The sequence below is a fragment of the Miniopterus natalensis genome, chromosome 7 (assembly GCF_054644295.1).
Source record: "Miniopterus natalensis isolate mMinNat1 chromosome 7, mMinNat1.hap1, whole genome shotgun sequence".
Taxonomy (NCBI): Eukaryota; Metazoa; Chordata; class Mammalia; order Chiroptera; family Miniopteridae; genus Miniopterus; species Miniopterus natalensis.
The window spans coordinates 13,690,280-13,708,233 of record NC_142087.1 but is presented as its reverse complement, the minus strand read 5'-3'; the positions used below and the strand labels follow the sequence as shown (position 1 = coordinate 13,708,233).

The window sequence follows — 17,954 nt, the reverse complement described above, 5'->3', positions numbered from 1 at the left end:
GGCTCTGGAGTGGGGGAAGGCCGGAGATCCCTTGTACCTGTACCCCAGGTGAGCCATATGGAGAAAATAAGGGGCCTTCCCGGCAGTCACGCCATCACCTCCTGTGTCCACATGTATGTACACACACAAACACAATACAGCTTCCCAATACCAGGAAACAGTCTACTATGCACATGTACACATATACACATGCACTTAACCCCATATACACACAGACCCACAGACATCTCAGTATACCAAGCCCACATATACGTACTGTACCCAGAACTCCCCATACCTGCAGTCATGTAGGGTCATGCAAGCAGGCATGTAACACCATAAACCAATGTGTCAACACGCCCATTTCATGTACACTTTCACACTCACACATACTTTCCTCTGATGCCAGTAATTATGACCTAATACACATGTGTACACATAACTATGCACACATGACCACACACACACACAAACACACATAAAACCCTCACACACACATATATGCATGTGCACAATTCCTGGGGCCCTATAGAGCTGAGGTGGAACTTGGAGTTCGTAGTGTGGAAAGAAAATGGACTTAATCCACTGTGAGTGAGATTTGCATTTGGAGAGAGTTTGGGGTGTTAAGTAGCGGGGACTGGATCATCTACACCCTCTTGTCTGTTGTCTTCCCAGTTAGGACTCAGTGTCTGATGAGGATCAGGGCTCAGTCTGTGACAAGGGTCAGGGCTCAGTGTGTGACCAGGATCAGGGCTCAGCCAGTCACAGGGCTGGGGCTCAGGCAGCCTCCTGTTCCTCCTCAGAGGGTCATGTTTCTGGGCTAACTTGGAGGCACCAGGCTGAGAGGTTACTGCAGCCATCTCGTCTCCCTGACTTTGAGCATTCCCTCCTTCCTGGGCCTGGCCAGGCCTGGCTGGGGTGATGAGGGGATCCAACTGGGAGCAGACCTCCTTCCAGATATCTCCTGCCCTTCAAAGCCCCAAAGCTGCCCAATCCCAGGGTCTTGCAGTGGTTGGCAGCCAGGCCAGGCTACGTGGCAGCCCCACCGCCCATGTGGGATAAGACACTTTGGCACAGGCCATGTTTGCAGGGAAAACACTTGCAACCACAAGCAAACCTGTCCCTCCCCACGTCCCATCTCAGTAGGTCCTGCATACCAGGGAGCCCTATAAAGCAGCTTCCATACCTCTGTGGGGCAGATGAGGGCTTGGCTGGGGCTGACAGTCTACCTGTCCCAGGAACTGCCTGAGGTAGGACTCAGGATGGGCTGGCATCCTTCCAAGGAGGAACCTTGACTTCTCCATCTGTCCAATGGGGACACTACTTTCAACCACCTTCTGCAGAAGGGCCCATCTGTGGTCTTGCTGTGGGACTCTGGAAAAGTGCTCCCCATTGGGACTCAGCCCATCTGAGCTGTGGCATCTCATTCCCACCAACTCCCTCTCCCTGAGTTGGACACAGGTCTGCCCACTCGGCTGGGCTGGGTTGGGAGGGTTGAGGGGGTGAGGGGAATGTCCACTTTCTGGACATTCCTTACCTGGCCCAGAACAAGATGAGGACAGGAGCCACCCCAGGTCCTCCCCTGGGTAGGTTTGGACAGCTGGACCCCAGAATGGGCTGTCACACTGGGCTGGACTCCTGGCATCGGGTGACACAGCCCTGGGCCCTGGGATGGTGGGCCTGGGCTTCAGTCTCCCCATCTGGGAGTCTCACCATCCTCCTCTGGCATGGCTTGGGTCCTGCACAGGCCCAGTTTGCTGTGTGGCCTTAGGGAAGGCCATGTCTTCTCTGGGCCTAGGGGCCATTTCCAAACCAGATCCCCAACGCTGAGATGCAAACCTGTATGTGGGGCCTGGGGCTAGGGCTGGGATCACCACTCAGGGCTTTTGACCTCCAGGTTGGGGTGGGGGATTCTGGACAAGCTCCCTGATGGTTGTCCCCACCCCAGCCCACAGATTCTAGGGGGCAGCGACTAGGATCGTCATGGCTCAGGCATGCAGGCTGGGCCTGCTGCTGGCGCTGCTGCTGCCCGTGGTCGGTGCCTCCAGGCCAGGCACCGTGGTCAGACTCAACAAGGCCGTGCTGAGCTATGGTAAGAGATGGGCTGTCTGCGTGTGTCTGCACAAACGTGTGCGAGTGAGTCCATACCGGCCTGTATGTACAATCCTAAGTGCGCGTGTGTATCTGTGGACTCAGAAGATCCCTGAAGACCCTGATCTTATCTGTCACTGTGTTCCTGGCTCCCACACAGTTTCTGCTCCCACACAGTGCTGCTCAACATTTATTAAGTGAATGCATGAGTGGGGTGTATGCCGTGTCCAACATGCAAGTGTGCCCTCATGACTGTGCTCACGGGCCTCAGTGGGGTGGGCATGGGTCAATTTGAGTGGCTCCTTTTGCTTGTGTGTAAGTTTGAAAGTTCATGGAGAAGTGCACACATGTATATTTGAGTGTTGGGTGGGTGCCTAACCATGGGCATGTGTACAAATGCCACGGTGCATGGGCTGTGTGTACAGGCATGGCTGCACACCCTGGGTATACATGTGTGTGCACATGCATGCTGGGGAAGGCATGTGTAGCATGGCACTGGCATTAGATCCCTGCTGGGCTCACAGTGAGAAGACCCGACCCCTCACCCGGCCCAGCCTAGGCCTCTGTCCTATGATTTGGCTCCATCCCCTGGAGAAGGAAGCCTAGACCCAGGGAGGGACAAAAGCTGTCCCCTCAGCTGCCCTCTGAGGCTTTTGGGGTCTCAGAGCTAGGTTAGGGGCAAGAAATCAGCAGCTGTTTCCCCTGAGGCCAGACCAAACTCAGATTACAGTGTGAGGGACTCAGATCAGAGAGTAGAAAGGACTTCCAGTGGCCCAGGCCCGAGGCAGGCCCATAGAGGCAGTGGCTCAGGGAAGGAGCAGGGTCCCCTGGTGCACACATGGCTTTCAGGACCTTGTACCTGGGCACATAGGCAGGTGATGAAAGGAGTCAGTGATCCGTGTTACAGTGTGCCTGGCACATGGTACCAGGCACGAATGCCTACAGACAGGGGCATGAGGTGCCTGTGTTTGTTCTGGGCGGAAATCCGGCAGGAGGACCATGCCCTACACACCTCTTTCCAAGGTCAGGCTGGGTGGCTTCTTAACATTGTCCTCTAATCTTCCGAAAGCCCCAGCTTTCAAGCCCTGTGTGGGGGAACATATAGATGAAGTCCAGAGGCCTGGGTGTGAGTCCCGGCTCAGCGGCAGATGGTCAGGCTGGAGAGAGGGGCATCCGAACATAGATACCACTGCCTTTATGCTTGGGCCTGGGGAAACTGAGGCCCAAAGAGGGCCAGTGACTTTCCCAGGTCCCACAGTGAATCTGAGCGGAATTCGGGCCTCTCGACCTCTCATTCGATGCTCTTTCGGCCCCATCGCCTCTCTTAGTTCCATTCACATTTAGTCAGTGCCTCCCTCGGCCCAGGGTACAGGTAGGTGAGGGCACCCAGGGCCTTGGCGCCAAGTGCTTTGGGCCAGGCCTGACTTCTCCTTGCCAGGAGCCCCCACCTCTCAGTAAACTGGGCATAATGTGGTACCTGCGGCACAGAGCTGTGAGGAACTGCCTGCTTCAAAGGAGGCACTGTAGAATGATAGCCATTACTATTATTTTTAAATACGTTTTTATTGATTTTAGAGAGAGAAGGGAGAGGGAGAGAGAGAGAGAGAGAAACATCAATAATGAGAGAGAGTCTTGATCAGCTGCTCAGCGCACCCCTTACTGGGGACCCAGCCCGCAACCTGGGCATGTGCCCTGACCGGGAACCGAACTATGCCTCCTAGTTCATAGTTCAGTGCTCAGCCACTGAGCCACGCCAGCAGGGCTGATGGCCGTCATCATCACAAAAATAAGCAGCAACGGGGAGAGCCAGCATTAATTGTGTACTGAGTTGTTACAAGGACTCCATGCGATGGGCACCATTATAATCACTGCCAATTTGTAGGTAGGAAAGCTGAGGCACAGCTCAGCCACACAGATAGTAGCAGAGCTGGGATTTGCACCCAGAATCTGAGGGACTCCAGAGTCCTCAGCCTCCAGCCCCCAGGCCTCCCCACCCCTGTTTAATTGGGAGGCCCCCTCTGCTTGGGGACTTGGGAAGGCTCCAGAGGAGGTGGAACCCCACCAGAGTCTTGGAAAACGGCAAAGGATGTTATTGTTTCTGAGGAGCAGGTAGACAAGTAGGATTGCGAGAGGCAGAAAGAGTGAGAGAGGAAAGGAACGCCTTGCAGGCCTGGCGCGAGGGCGTCCAGCAGGGCTCGTGGGGAGCCAACTGGTGCCGGTGCAACTGTGACAAGCCTGCCCCTTCCAGTCTCTGAGACCTCTCGGCTCAGGACACTGGGCAGATGGTGGGTGGGGTGGTGTCCCTTGGTGGCTCCTGAGAGCAGCCTAACCTCGCCCTGCTCTGGCCCTACAGTGTCTGAAGCCGGGAAAGTCCCTCTCCAGCGGGCCCTGCAGGTCACTGTCCCACATTTCCTGGACCGGAGTGGAGAGGTGCTTTGGCCCACCAGGTGAGTGCTCTAGTCACCAGGTGCGCGCTCCCACCCCTCAGGTGCGCGCTCCCACCCCTCAGGTGCGCGCTCCCACCCCACAGGTGTGCGCTCTCAACGGGCAGGTGCGCTCTCCCACCCACGGGGAAGATTGCTGCAGCCCACTAGATGAGCACCCTCGTCTATAGGGAGTGCTTCCCTCACCAGGCTAGACGCTCCCACCCGTTAGGTGCGAGGTCACAAGAAGATTTAGAAGTTGAGACCAAGGTGGAGGCATGGGGGACTGGTGCCTCTAAATTGGTAGATTTCTGCTCCTAGGGGCCAAGAATGTGAGTCCCCAGGGTTGGCAGGACTCTTGGCTAATTCTTCTAAAAGCTAGACACTGAGTTTAGGGCACAAGTCTGAGCCTAATTTGCCTCCACACCCCCTTGCAGTGCGCAGAGACTCGAAGGCAGCGATGGGGAGGGACGTCTCAAACTCATGCCGCAGGGCCTGGGCCAGTTGACGCAACCCCTTTGGGGGCACAGACTCACTCATGCCAGATGTTTGGATTCCCAAGAGAAGTTAGAAAATTTATCAAGTTTTGAATGATGGCAACTAATTAAAAAACACTTAAAACTTTAAAACACTAGGTGGGTAAAAGAGTGGCTGGCTTGGAAGTCCCTAGTAGAAGCATAGTTGGTAATGATGGAGAACTGGGATCGATACCCAATGCTCAATCAAGGGCTCCTAAATGATTTGTATTCTGGCCACCCCACAGACAGCACATTGCTGTTTAAATATAACACAGAGGGTCCTTGTTTGTGGATATGGAAACACATGCAGGATGGCTGTTAAGTGAAAAGAAATAAGTTCTAGGTGCGCCTGTGTCCTAAGGATGGAAGGATGTTACCCAAGTGCTAACAGGGAGAGTTTCTGAGGGTGGAGTTTTGATGTGACTTTTAAAATTTATACCATTTGTGGTGCCTGAATCACCCCTGCCCCCAACACTACTGTGCAGGGAGAAAATGACTTTCATTTAACAAGAAGAATCATAGGTTAGTTGGAAAGTGCTTAGCAATCAGAACAGACAACTTTGAAGGGAGTGAGTTTTCCATTTCTGGAGGGCTCCAAGCCATAGCTGTTGACTAGAAAGGTGCAGGGGGGATTTCTGCCTTCTGTGGACCTCAAAGTCTTACTTTCCCCATCTTCCCAGCTTTCCAGACCTCAGTCAGATACTAAAATCCCTCCAAGACCTGAGAAATCATCTTATCCCATTCCTGTCCAGTGCTAGGATCCTCTCTGCATTTTCCCTATAAGCTGGTTGTCCATGTATGGCTTGCATGCCTCCTGTGGTGGAGAACTCACTGCCAATTCCTTATCCCATGTTTCTGATAGTCAGGAAAGTGTTCTTTATAACATCGACAGTGTGGATGTGGATATGGCTCAGGGTACCCACCCCAGAGTTGATGCCGTGGTTTCATGGGAGCTGCCTTGTCACCTCCACTCCTGCCCTGCAGAGTCCAGATTCTGAATGTCCAGGTGCCCCGCCTTCACCTGAAGTTCATTGATGGTTTTGGGGTACGCATGCTTGCAGCAGCCAATTTTACTTTCAAGGTCTTTCGGTGAGTGAATCTCCTTGTTTTATGGGGTGGGGCAGGAGGATTTTCAGAGATGATCAGAGTCATTTCACTTCTCAGCCCTCAGTTTTTGCCTCTGTAAAATGGGATGACTCTTCACAGCAAGGCTATGAGGGTTGCAGTGAATGGATTCATTGCTGTAATTAAATTACATCCCCGCTTTCATAGAGCAAGGCACATAGTAGGTGTTCAATAAATGTAGCTATTAGAATTATTTCTGTGCATGGGTCACTTTGTATTCATTTAAGTTTCAAACTATGAGCTGGGCCTTCAGAGGGATCTCTTATTTTAACTCCTCTGTCCTGACACTACCATTTTATCAGTTTTTACTGTGGGCCAAGCTCCAGGCAGGGTGTTTTCACATGACTGCCTCATGGAAAACTCAGCATGACTCTGTGAGATCGGTACCTCCAATCTTACGTCCACTTTACAGGAGAGGAAATTGGGGCTCAGCACAGGAAATGACTAGCCCAGGGTCTTGCAGTGAGAGGGTATGGGGAGCTAGAGTTCATACCTATCCACTGTAACGTCTATGACCCTGAGTGGAGTTTGGGGGGCTTAGGTAGGGTCATCTCATGCTGAGTGGGGATCCTGCCTATTTCAAGTGGGGGGCAGGCTTGGGCTGGGGGTTTGCAGAATCTCTCATTGGTCAATGTGGGCTCTGCTGGGTGGCGCTGCTGGGGCTCAGGAATGGCATCTCCATAGAGCCTCAGAGCCCCTGGAGCTGATCCTTCCTGCGGTACTGCTGGCTGATGCTCGTGTGGCCCAGGGCTCCATCGGGACGCCCGTGGTCAGCATCTCCTCCTGCTTCACACTCTTCAACAAGGCCATTGTGTTAAGTGGCCGTCACAGGTGGGTGCCTGGGCTGTGCTCATTTCTTGAGCTTCCTACTCAAGCCTTCATCCAATTGCCGCATTGGGCCTAGAGACTCCCAGTGTCAACCTGTTTTATGGCTGAGCACACTGAGGTTCAGAAAGGGGGAGGGACTTGCCCGAGATGTGCAGCCCATGCCCGTGTCCCCTGCATCGCCCAACCCCACACCATGTGACAATGCACCCAAACATGCTAATTTTTAAAGGATTCTGGGCTGATGCTTCTGTCAGGGACTTCGGAGGGCTGCCCCTCTCTGCAGAGATGAGGAGCCTGAGGCTCAGGAGAGCTGCACCTGCCTCAGTCTCACTGTGGCAGGTGGCCCTTTCATGTCCTCATCTAAAGCTAACAGCAACTCCGGCCTCTAGAGCACCTGCTGGGCTGGGTATGTTCCAGCCCCTTTCTGTCTCACAGCAATCCTACCAGGAGAGTGTAAGTATTAACCTCATTTTGCGGGAGAACAAACCGAGGCCCAGAGCAGTTAAGTGACTTCCCTAAGATCACACAGCTGGCCAAAGGTGGAGTTCAAACCCCCACAGCCTGACTAACCTACTGCTTGTGAATCCCCTGTCCCACATGAGGGCAGGGGCTCACTGGGAGGTGGTTGAGCATTTCGGACTGGACTTTTCCCCAGAGAAGAAGAGTTGGGTATAAACTCATTCATGCTTGTGTCCCATGATCATCATGTGGAACTCACATCCCCTGACAGTCCTCGCGAGTGGTGGCTGCTCACAAAAACGGAAGCCCGAGGTTGATGGCATTAAAAACAGATAATTCAGTGAGTTCAGATCAACATTTTAGCTAGTTTCCTAGGAATTCCTGTGGCGACTCACCAACTTAGACCCATCTCTCATTGTTCAGAGGGGAAACCGAGGCCCAGAGCCAGGAAGGGACTTTACTAAGGTGTCACAGAGAATTGGAGCCCAAGCAGGAAGCAGCCTCACCTCACTGGGTTCAGAGTGGACATGGAGCCAGCTGGCCGAGGACATGGCAGGGCCCAGCTTTTGCAAGGCCCTTTCTATCTCCCCCAAGCCTGGCCTCATTTTCACCTCTCAGCCGCTTCAAATCCTTGAGACCAATGACCTCTTCTTTGAGGCTCAGTTTCCTCATCTGTGGGGACAATTGTGCCAGCACTGTCTAGCCCTGGTAGGATTGCTGGCCCCTGGCTGAAGGGAGAGACTCCTCTCCCAGATTATGGCTTTGCCAGAACAGACAGGCCTGAATGCCTTGGCCAGGAGCTCAGGAGCCCTTTCTGCGTCTCTTCCTTAGCGTGGGCCCTGCGCTGCTGGTCCTGGTGCAGCAGCACATCAAAGCCGTCCTGCGCAACAAGGTAAGGACGTCCTGTGAGATCTCCTGGGGAGGGGGACAGCACTTTCCTCAGCAGGTGTGGGAACGCAGGGGGGCCGCGGCATGGGGAGATTGCGATGGTCGGTTTGTTTTTAGGAGGCCCTTCATGGGGCTCCTCCACTTTTCCACTGGGAGTGGGAAAGAGGCTGTGGCCGTGGTCCAAGGGTGGATTTGGAGGTGGCAGGGGTGGAAGGCTCATTCTCTTGGGCCAGCCTCAATGTCATGCCAGAGGATGGGATGGGGACAGTGCTTTTAGGGGCTGTGTGGCTGGGAAAATGAAAACGGACAAGGGCATGGGCACTGGCCAGATGTGGCCTGGGTTTGAATCCCGATTCCCCTTCTTCCCAGCTGTGGTCCTTGGGCAAGTAGCCTAACCTCTCTCTGCCCCCCAATTCCACATCTGCCACTCAAAGAGATGGGCTAGTTGTGTGCTAAGTGCATGAACAGCCATGAAGAGGTTGGGACAGTAAGGGCAGTGTGAAGGGTGCTATCACTGTCACTGCTTTAGCTCCTGTCACCAGCTGCCTGTGGCTGACTTGGTGAAAGATGGTGGTCCAGGGGCAGAGGCCCACTGCTGATGGGGAACTGGTTCTCCACCTCTGTCGCTTCCTACCCCTCCTTTAAGGGGCAGTAGAAGAGACCAAACCAACCCACTGGATGCCATCCTCCCATCTTGCAGATGAGAAAACTGAGGCTCGAGGGCTGAAGGCGGCACAGCCTGACCTGGCTCTCTCCTCTGCCTCCTGGCTGCGCCTGGCCCAGCCTCCCCAGCTCTAGCCTGGACCAGGCAGCCACCTCCCCTGGCCTTGTGGTCTCTCCTCTGCCCCACCTCCCACCCCAGCTTAATACGCTTCTCTGGCTGCCCACTGTGCCCAGGAGAACACTAGTTTCCCCGGGCTGGCTTGCTGACCACCGCCTGCCTCCACTGCGGGCAGCACCCTTCCCCCAGTTGGCCCTCTGATGCAGCAGGCTCCCTGCCTCAGCTGCCCAGGCCCCACTGTGGCCACCTCTGCTGTTTCCCACAGTCCTGTTCTTTCCTTCTTACCCATGGGCCCCAGCCTCCCCTGATTTCCCAGTGCCCACAGGAGGTGCTTGAAGATGCCCACTGGTGGTGGAAGGAAGGGATCCCAAGCCTTGGTGTCCAGTTTGGGAGAGGCTTCCAGACAGGGACCCTAGACCCTCCCAGATTCGCCCCCTCGAGCCCTGAGTGCCTCCCTAACCCAGCCTCCTCTGTCTTGTTGCAGCTGTGTCTGAGCGTGTCCAACCTTGTGCAGGGCCTCAATGTCCACTTGGGGACTTTAATTGGTAAGACCTAGGAGTCCAGTGGGAGCAGGAGGGGACCTCTGAGACACTCTGAGGCTCCTAAGGACCTTCAAGATCCCCCCTCTGGATCAAGGTGGACCCCTGGGAGGTCAAGTGTAGGATGACTGAACAGTTAGTGATGGAATTTGGGAATCTGAAAAATTCTAGAATGCCTTAGAATGTTTAGTGCAGTATGTATGCATGTGTGTGTGTGTGTGTGTGTGTGTGTGTGTGTAGGAGAGTACATGCAATCTGCAATTGCTTCCTCCCCAACCTGGAGATTCAGACACCCCCCCGCTCCCCTGGTTTTGCTCCAATATCTCCCATATTCTTTGCTGGACTCTCTACCCCTCACCCCTTTCTCGGCTCAGGTTCTTATATTCCATTTCCTCCTGGACACCTCCTCCTGGAGGTCCCACAGGCTCCTCTAACTCAGCATGTCTTTGACAGAACTCAAGCTCTTCTGCTCACAAGTGCCCCTGCTCCTGTTTTCCTCCTCAGGGGCCAGCACCATCCAAAGTCACAGCTCCCTCTCCTCTTCATTTTCTGCCAGGCTTGTCCCACCTCTGGTTTTTCCAGGGTCCTCATTATCCAGGGAGCACCAGGAGCATATTAGCAGAAGGCTCTGTCTTAGGCCTATCCCCCCAGAAGCAGATCCTGAGAGGAGGATTTTAGTGTAAGGGGCTCAAATGGAGGGTGGTTCTAGAAGGCAGTGGTTGGGGAGCTGAGCAGTGAGACAGGGAAGGTGTGTTAAAGAGCAGGTACTGCTAGGGGCACCTGGGGCTCATTCTCCTTGGGGAGCTCTTGACACGGAGTGGAACACATCCAACATCCTCCCCGAGGGGCAGCATGCTTCTGGGGTATATATCTGCCAACTCCCACCAGTCATTGGTCACCGCCCCACTTACCTTCTGCTACTGCAGGGGAGTCCCAGGTGCCACTACGCATAGTCCAGTTAGAGCTGGGCCACAGTTCAGCCTAAACAAGGCTCCAGTAAGATTTCATCTTACAATATGAAACTGAAAGCTATGAAAGTGGGTCAGCGGTTGAAATATTGCTAAGAGCTGTGCTTTCCTTACAGTGGAGTTGAGCCTTCACCTGCCACACTGTCTGGCCTAGTGGTGCACAGGGATGTGGTTCCCACAAGTGCCTTGTCCTTTGCACTTTGCAACCTTCTCAACTAGAATATTCAGAGCCTTGGGGGAACTCGCTTTATAGGAAGAGGGCTCTCAGCTGCGCCTGCTTCCCGGGAAGGCACTGCTGGCTCCTACACCAAATGGAATGGCCCAGGGCCTGTGCTTTTTGGGTTCCTGTTGGAGGCAGTGTGATTAGGCAGAGAGAGTGTAGCTTCGGAGTTGGATGGACCCGGAGCTGTATACAATCCTGGGCACAACTGAACTCACCAAACTTTGTGTGTGTGTGTGTGCGTGTGCGTGTGAGTATGTAAAATGGGCTCCTAACCTTACAGGACTGTGGTGAGGACTGATGAGGCAGTGCAAGCCAAATGTCTGGACCTTGGAAAATGTGAACCCCTTTTCCAAAGGCAAGAAGAAACCACAGTGTGATTTGTCTCCTTTCTAATTTGGGGACTTTAGTCTTCCACCAATTGGGAAAGCAGAAACCAACACTTAGAATTGTGTCTAAACTAATGGCCAACGCGTTGTGAGTGGCTGAATCTTGGGTGTGTGTACTTTACAACTTACGTTTGCTTACTCAGGGGCCTTTTCCCACCACTTTTGTTCCTTGGCTTGGGTCTGGTTAATCAAGGTAGTCAGATAACTGAGTTTTCTGGATAGAGGGGGCATTGGTAGATGATGCTAAGTGTGCCATCTTTTCTGCTTCATTCCGGTTTCATTTAGGCCTCAAGCCTGTGGGTCCTGAGTCCCAGATTCGCTACTTTATGATCAATGCTCCCAACATCACTAAAGACCACATTTCCTTGGATATCAACGTAAGTGCTTCCTTGTCATCCCAGAGCTGGATGCTTGATGTTCTGGAAGATTCCTAAAAGAGCAGGGGAGTTGAGGGGAGAAGGGCTGGAATGGCATTCCAGGTGTGCGGCTGGACATGTGGCATCTTGGGGTGGGTGGCGTCTCAGAGCCCAGGTCCTGTGATGGAGCCATCTCCCTATTGACACCCTGCTGCTTGTTTCCTTCTCTCCCCAAAGGCTGTCCTCTTCCTTCTGGGCAAGCCCATCGTCCTGCCCGTGAATGCCACCCCCTTTATGCTGCCAGAGCATGTGGGCACCAGTGGTGCCATGGCAACCGTTGGCCTCTCTCAGGATCTGTTTGATTCTGCCCTACTGCTGCTGCAGAAGGCTGGTGCCCTCAACCTGGACATCACAGGACAGCTGGTGAGGGCAACCTGCTGCCTGGGGCACGTGGGGCAGATGTGCCCCTGTGGCCCACCCTGGGGAGACCCCACAGAGGCCAGCCCATGGGTGGGTGGGGTGGGTGGAGCTTTGGGGCCGTCAGGGGCTGTTGGAAGGGTTAAATGAGGGTTGAGGGGACGCAAAAGGTGGCCTAGCTTGGGGAGATGCTGCCCTAAAAGCTGTCATGCATGGGGGGCTGATTTCAGAAGTCACATGACAACCCGCTGAACACCTCCGTGCTGGGCCACGTCATCCCCGAGGTTGGTGACATTTCTGGTCATTTCAGGGGTCGATACCCAAGATTGGAGTGGGGACTCCCTGGCCTGTGGGATGTCTGCTGGCTTGTATCTATCCCAAGTAGGGTTCAGCATCTACCCTTGGATCTGCACCCCCTCGGTCTCAGGCATGGCCCTCCTGCCCAGACGTCACACCGTTTCTTCCTCTATGGAGAAATACCCAAGCGCTGCCCTCTGTCTGAAGTGTCCTTTCTGCTTCCTTTCCCTTATCCATCTTTAAAACCAAGCTCGGGTTACCTCCTAGGGGAAGACCAAACCCCTAGTCTGGTCCTGGAGGCTCCTTGAGCTTTCGTGGCCCCTGAGCTCCCCTCCCTCCTGGCACAGATCGCACAGGCTATGCCTGTCTTCATGCCTATTAGCCCATCAGACCGCACCCACGAGGACAGGGGCCTGGGGTGGTCCCACCTCTGTGGATCAGCATCTGAGGAATGATGAGTGGGGAGCCCACCCGGCCTTTGCCGCCAGGTGGCCTCCTCCCTCTCTCGCCCTCTGCTTCCCCAGGTGGCCCGCCAGTTCCCTGAGCCCATGCCCGTGGTGCTCAAGGTGAGGCTGGGTGGCACACCTGTGGCCACACTCCATACCAACAACGCCACACTGCGGCTGCAGCCCTTAGTGGAGGTCCTGGCCTCGGCCTCCAACTCGGCTTTCCACTCCCTTTTCTCTCTCAATGTGGTGAGTGAGATGGGCTGGGTGGGGCTGGCTGGGGGGCTGTTGGCTCTCAGGGGGACCTTGTCTCCTGCCCCAGTCTCCTCATTGGCTCTGCTATCCACACTGGACTCCTTGCTCTTTCTTCAGTGTCCCAGGGCATTTCTGCCTCAGGGCCTTTGCACCTGTCATACCCTGTGCCTAGGGCACTCTTCCCCTGGCTCTTGTTATGGCTGGCTTCTCATCTGCCAGGTTTCAGCTTAAATATTGCAGCCTTCCTCAGGGCGGCCTTTCGGGACCTCCCTGAGAAAGACGGCCCTTATCGGCCCTCTCCAGGCCACACTCTGCCTTCATGGCACCCACTACTCCCTGGAAGGATCCCAACTGGCTGCTTTGGTTATTGTTCACCTCTCCCACAGCCTGTCCCCCACAAATACCAGAATGAGCGGGGGCATGGGTGGGAGGCTGGATCACTGGTGGCCAGCTGAAAGGCTCCATGTGGCCTTGTGCCCTTTGACCCTGCTCTCCCATTTGCCCAGACAGTGAACCTTAACCTCCAGCTCTCCGTGTCCAAGGTGAAGCTTCAGGGGATCACCTCTGTGTTGGGGTAAGCGAGGCCTCCTGGACCCAGCAACCTCAGTGTGTTCCTCTTTGGAACAGGCTCACAACTACCCCTCACAAAGCCTTGGACGCAACAGCCACAGCACAGGGGTGGTGGGCACTAGCTCCCTGTCCCTAACTCTTCTGCTTCCCTTTCAGGGAAGTCCAACTCACTGTGGCCTCCTCCAATGTGGGCCTCATTGACGTAAGTGTTGGGCTGAGGTCTCCAGAGACCCTCTCCCTGGGTGGGGCAGGCCATGAGCCTGGGGAAGGGGTACCTGTATGTGTGACCATAACCAGGCTTCTTCCTGGGGTGCTTGGGGACAGTGGTCAGTCAGTCCATTGGTAGTCTTTCTCATGATGTCTGTTTGCTGGTCACCAGTCAGTCAGCCTTGGTCCTTCAGTGGGGTCAGTCAGTCGGCCTGCCTGTGACTCTGCCTGGTTGTTGGTGACCTGTCAGCCCAAGAATCACTGAAACCATTGGTAAATTGGACAAGCCAGTGTCAGATGGTGTCCGCTGCTCCACCAGCCACCATGCATCCCATTGTCCGTTGGCCTGAAACTCCACATGCCCCATCACTGTATCTACTGGTCAGTCCATCTGTCTGTCAGTCAGCACCAACAGGGCGACCAGTCACCTGTTGGTTCACACAGTAAGCAAGTGTCAGTCAGGTGCTGGTCTCTCAGGGTCCCCTCAGGCGAGCAGCTCCTGGGTGCCTAGCGCTCAGAAGGCTGACCTGACCCTGGGTGTAGCTGGGCTCTGCTTGAAGCCGGGACAAGGGTGACCTGCCTTCCTCCCTCAACTGTGCCTCTGCCGTCTGTGTGACCACCTGTATGTTCATGTGTGGCCTGCCTGTCCATCTCTCCCGGCCCCTTGCTGGGATGGACCTATGGCCCCCATCTCCCTGGTTTCGTGGCTGCAGACAGATCAAGTGCACGCACTCATGGGCAACGTGTTTGAGAATCCCCTGCTGGACCACCTCAATGGTGAGTCCTGCCCTCCCCTCGGTGTGGTCCCTTTGGACCCCTCTTGCCCTACACCCACTCTAGGCTCCATCCCAGCCCCTTTCCACCTCCCAGGCTCATCGGGTAAGAGGGTGGCCTCTGGATCCAGCTGTCTGTGTGCGCATCTTTTCTCAGCTGTTTAGCAGCTGTGTGATCATTTCCCTTCCTAAGACTCCACTTTCCCTTCTGTAAAGTGGGTATATCAGCACATGAGGACATCAGCACAGACCTGGTTCCAGGTGGTGCTCTGTCACTGCCTTCCGGCTGAACTTGGTTTCTCTTTTCCTGCCTGTAGCTCTCTTGGGCATGGGGATTGCCCTTCCCAACGTGGTGAACCTCCACTACGTCACCCCCGAGGTCTTTGTCCATGAGGTAAGAGTCTGCGGGTGTGACCAGAGGGGCTTCCTCAACCTTTGGAGGGAAGCTGGCCTCTGCAATGTAGAGGCCATCTCTTTCCCCCCTCCCTCCTAGTGCAAACAGTGGGACCTTCAGGTCAGCCAGGCCAGGGGGTGCCCCCTGCTCTTGCCACGACCATGCCATGAATCCTTAGCTGCAATGAGATAGAATATCCAGGATGTCAAGAGACACTGGTGGGAGGGTTTCACCTGCCCTTTAGTCGTCAAATGTTACACAATAGGGGATCTTCAGCTGTCCCTTGATTATGTGCCCTGGGTGGGTATAGTTCCTTTGGTGTCTGGGGGAGGATGACAAAGGGGGGACAGCTTTGTACACAAACCTCTGCAGGCTGGATGGGAGAAGGGGCTTCCTGACCCTTCTAAAATCACTGTCCCTGATCAGAAATTGTGGGCCCAGAGTGAAAATGAATCACAGTGGCTGCCCAGGGTGAGATCCTCAGAGCCAGGATGAGACATAAAAGTTTAATATTCTTCCTAATTCACTCAACAAGACATGCACAGGATAGAAAGCTTGGCCAAAGTCTCTCAAGCCCAAGGTCTGCCTATTATTCACCCCCCTCCCCGAGAGACCCACCGATGTCTTTCCAGGGAGAATGTCCTCGTTGCTAAAGAACTGTGGTCCCAAGGCACTTGGATGACTCCCTTCCCCCAAGAAAGAACATGGAGAAGCCAGGGCTATTAGTGGGATTTTTCCCCCCCAAGACTTCTCCAAATAGGCATGGTCGGTGGCTGATCCACAGATCCAGCCAGCCGGGTCTGAAGTAAAAGGTCCCTAGACCAGCGCTGTTCCATAGAACTTTCTGCAAGGATGGAACTCTGCACTGGCCAGCACAGTAGCCACTGTCAGCCACTGGGTACTTGTGGCTGTTGGGCACTTGAAATGTGGCCAGTGCAACTGAGGAGCTGAATTTTAAATTTTATTTAATTTTAATTAATTCAAATGTAATTAGCCACATATAGCTACTAGCTACCATATTGGACCACATAAGAGCTACACATGGGTAGGGACTTGGTTTGGCTTGTTCTCTGTTGGGTCTCCCAGCACCTGACACAGGGCTTGACTCACAGTAAAGGTTCAGTGAAGATCTGCTGAATGAATGAATGAATGAATGAATGAATGAATGAATGAATAATCAGCAGGCCCCCAGGACCTTTCTGCAGTACAATGTAGAGAGTAAAGGACATATGTGGAGTACCTGGCTCTGCTGGGGAGACTTGGACTTGGGGAAGATACTAAATGGTCTGGACTCCCAATCATAAAGCAGAGATGACCATGTATGGATGCATCTAGGGCAAGCCACGTGATGAGGGCTCTGCCTGCTGTGGGCTCACAGCATCCTCATAGTAGCAGTTCGGAGGTGGGTGCTGTGAGTGACTAAGTAGAAAACAGCCCAGAGACACACAGCAAGAGTGACAGAGCATGAACTCAGAGCCAGGCTGATGGGACAGCTGGGGGTCCTACAGATTCATATGTGGCCCTCTAACTTGGTCCATGGTTTTCTTTGCCTTTCAGGGCTACGTGGTGATATCCAGTGGACTCTTCTACCAAAACTGAGGCAGGACCACTAGGAAGGCTGAGTGGGCCAGCTGCCTGCCTTGAGGACTCTCTTGCCTCAAGCCACTTAGGAAACAGACAAAGCCACACTTAGTCATCTGCAGCCAGCTGGATGGCCTGGGCGGACTGTTTAATCTTTGCTGCATGCCTGGGTTCCCCTCCTTCACTTCCTTCCATCCTGTCCCTTCCCCCTCCTTCCCCCCCCTCACCTACCCCCTCCTTCCTCCAACCCCCCTCACTGTGGGGAGCAAGTTTCTCCTTCAAGCTGTACAGACCTGTCCCCTCTTGCATTAAACATCTTCTTTTGAGCCGCAATTTCGAGCCAAGCCCAACGAACTCTTTGTATAACTGAGGCCAGTTACCTACATGCAGTCCCTGGTCCTGCCTGTCCCTGAAGCCGCCGAAGTTGCTTGTGAGAGGAAGAAGATGTGACCACATCTCTGTTGACCTTACCTGTTGACCCCATTACCTCCTTGCTCAGGGGAGCTCGTGTGTTCACCTAAGGATATTTTTCCATTATTAGAGAGAGTGGAAGGAAGAGAGAGAAACATTGGTTTGAAACACTGATTGATTGCCTCTTGCTTGTGCCCCGACCAGGGCCGGGGATCGAGCCTGCAACCCAGGTACATGCCCTTGGCTGGAATCGAACCCGGGACCCTTCAGCCTGCAGGCTGATGCTTTAACCACTGAGCCAAAGCGCCTAGGGCGGGGAGCTCATGTTTTGAAAGAGGACCCTGGGGAGCAACACGGATGACCGGGAAGTTATGAATGCCCCAGTGGCACTTTAAGCACTGCACCCTACCTGGTGGCAGGCCCCATGCCTTTTCCCCTCTAAGCGTCACGTCCCATCTTGCTGCTAGAACCTCATAAAAGCCCTGCGAGTCAGGCAAGCAGGATGTGGAGTCCCATTGCACAGATACAAGGACTGAGGCCCAGCAAGGAGAGAAATGCACCCGGAGTCTCACACCTGGATGGCGGCTGATCCCTAGGACTCGACCTTCCAGAATCCAAACATAAGATGTCCAGTTCTCTCTTCCATTCACCAGCGCTCCCACCTGGAGTTTGTTCTTGAGTCATGGGCCTCAGGGGATAGGGACTTCCCTGCCTTCTCTTATGGCTTCTCCATCTTTAGTTTACTCTGGTCGTGAGCAAGTTTTTTGTTCGAAGGGGGTAGGATCCACCTCCTGAGCCTGAGGCCTCACTGAACATGTCTAATTCTCTTTCCCTCCAAAAGTTCTTCAAACTCAGTGGGTCACACAAGACTGGATGGCCCAGGACAGACCGAGTGATGCAAACACCACCCACCCACGCACCCACCCACCCATCCATCCCGTCATTCACACAACCACCTAATCACTTTTTCCAACCAGCTAGGTCTCTGTACTCATGATGGACTCTGTTGTATAACACTTGTTCTTTTAGGGGAAGGGGA

The 17,954-nt window shown here is 54.2% G+C and overlaps 1 protein-coding gene across 2 annotated transcripts; it reads left to right on the top strand.

The window, feature by feature from the left end:
* The first annotated feature begins 1,962 nt into the window (after window positions 1-1,962).
* Window positions 1,963-16,522, top strand: BPIFB2 (BPI fold containing family B member 2). 2 transcript variants are annotated; one of them, XM_087818556.1, is made up of 15 exons: window positions 1,963-2,071; window positions 4,424-4,517; window positions 5,996-6,100; window positions 6,821-6,967; window positions 8,255-8,315; window positions 9,577-9,637; window positions 11,494-11,585; window positions 11,802-11,987; window positions 12,212-12,265; window positions 12,803-12,973; window positions 13,486-13,553; window positions 13,706-13,751; window positions 14,470-14,533; window positions 14,847-14,923; window positions 16,481-16,522. In XM_087818556.1, exons 1-15 carry the CDS (start codon window positions 1,963-1,965, stop codon window positions 16,520-16,522), a joined length of 1,377 nt encoding a protein of 458 aa, XP_087674682.1. The 2 variants fall into 2 exon arrangements, with proteins under 2 accessions (XP_087674682.1, XP_016056074.2); XM_016200588.2 differs by having other exon boundaries at window positions 12,803-12,977; window positions 13,490-13,553.
* Window positions 16,523-17,954: the final 1,432 nt, after the last annotated feature.

Excerpts from the sequence above, each read along its gene's own strand:
- BPIFB2 (XM_087818556.1), top strand. The coding sequence starts at position 1,963 with ATGGCTCAGGCATGCAGGCTGGGCCTGCTGCTGGCGCTGCTGCTGCCC. Across the intron at positions 12,266-12,802 it reads TGGGCCACGTCATCCCCGAG|GTGGCCCGCCAGTTCCCTGA; the intron begins GTTGGTGACATT and ends CTGCTTCCCCAG. Across the intron at positions 13,752-14,469 it reads CCAATGTGGGCCTCATTGAC|ACAGATCAAGTGCACGCACT; the intron begins GTAAGTGTTGGG and ends TCGTGGCTGCAG.